Source organism: Trichinella spiralis, assembly GCF_000181795.1.
Source record: "Trichinella spiralis strain ISS 195 chromosome Unknown Scfld1932, whole genome shotgun sequence".
NCBI classification, from domain to species: Eukaryota; Metazoa; Nematoda; class Enoplea; order Trichinellida; family Trichinellidae; genus Trichinella; species Trichinella spiralis.
This window is the reverse complement of record NW_003528871.1, coordinates 1-964: the sequence shown is the minus strand read 5'-3', so window position 1 is coordinate 964 and position 964 is coordinate 1. Positions and strand designations below refer to the sequence as shown.

The 964-nt window shown below is 34.0% G+C and overlaps 1 protein-coding gene across 1 annotated transcript; it reads right to left on the bottom strand.

Annotated features, from left to right (window-relative positions):
• Nucleotides 1-22: 22 nt before the first annotated feature.
• On the bottom strand, nucleotides 23-853 carry Tsp_14974 (putative protein tag-76; the record flags this gene model as incomplete). The annotated part of the gene is made up of 4 exons (XM_003368765.1): nucleotides 741-853; nucleotides 472-650; nucleotides 267-425; nucleotides 23-202 (listed from the first exon to the last, which is right to left on the bottom strand). Coding segments are annotated over exons 1-4 (631 nt in total), but the record flags the coding sequence as incomplete, so codon positions are not given.
• Nucleotides 854-964: the final 111 nt, after the last annotated feature.

The following is a 964-nucleotide window of genomic DNA, read 5'->3' as shown; positions in this document are numbered from 1 at the left end:
AAATAAATTGCTTTTGTTTTACTTCCGACTTGAACCAAGGGCAAATTTGGATACTTTAATGGCCCATAAACGTCACGAAAATATTCCGCAACTGAAACTTCTTTTCCATCTCTTTTGAATTTCATCGATACTGCCGTACTGAGTATATCTTTAATACGATAAATTCGATCTTGATTTCGATGTGTTGTATGAATGCTAACCCCTAAATTAATAAACAAAACAACGCAAACATTGAAATATATTTCAAATATTCCAATATCGATTACCTTTTAATTCTGGTATCAACAAGCTCAACTGTTCTGGTTGAAGTCGGGTATCCAGTCTAAGCTGATTTGGATGAAATTTTACTTCACGTTCATCACCATTCAATATGTCGCAAATCAAATTTATCAGTGACTGACGCTTGTAAAAGCAACTGTGTGATACTAAAATCCATTTCAATTATTAAAAGTTTTTCACAAAAATGAAAACCAATTTCCATCACACCATCAATATTAATCGCTGGTCGAAAACCATCAATTACGCGCGCTGAAATGAACAAGCCTCTCCACAATTTCAATGGCCATATTTTCATGTCCCGCACCCAGCACCTTTGTGGAAATGCAATAAAAATGAATTTCCTGACTGCTTTTGAATTGATTTTCAACAATCTGAAAATTATTTCCAAATTCATTTTTCCAAAAGTCATAAATTAAAAATTGGCTAAACGAAAATTTTACTCCAAAAATTGGAAAAGAAACGCCCCTTGGGCCAAACATATAATTCCAAAAATTGGAATTGGACCCTTTTTAACTTTCCTCCCAGTGAAACCGGCTTTCGGCATTTCCAAAAGTCCCAAATGAACCCCAACCATTGAATTTTATCCCAAATTTGACAACTTCTGATGGGTTAATTTTCCCCCAAGGGGTTTTGAAAGAAAAATTTTTTCCTAAAAAAAAAAAAACCCCCCAATTTAAACCCTAAC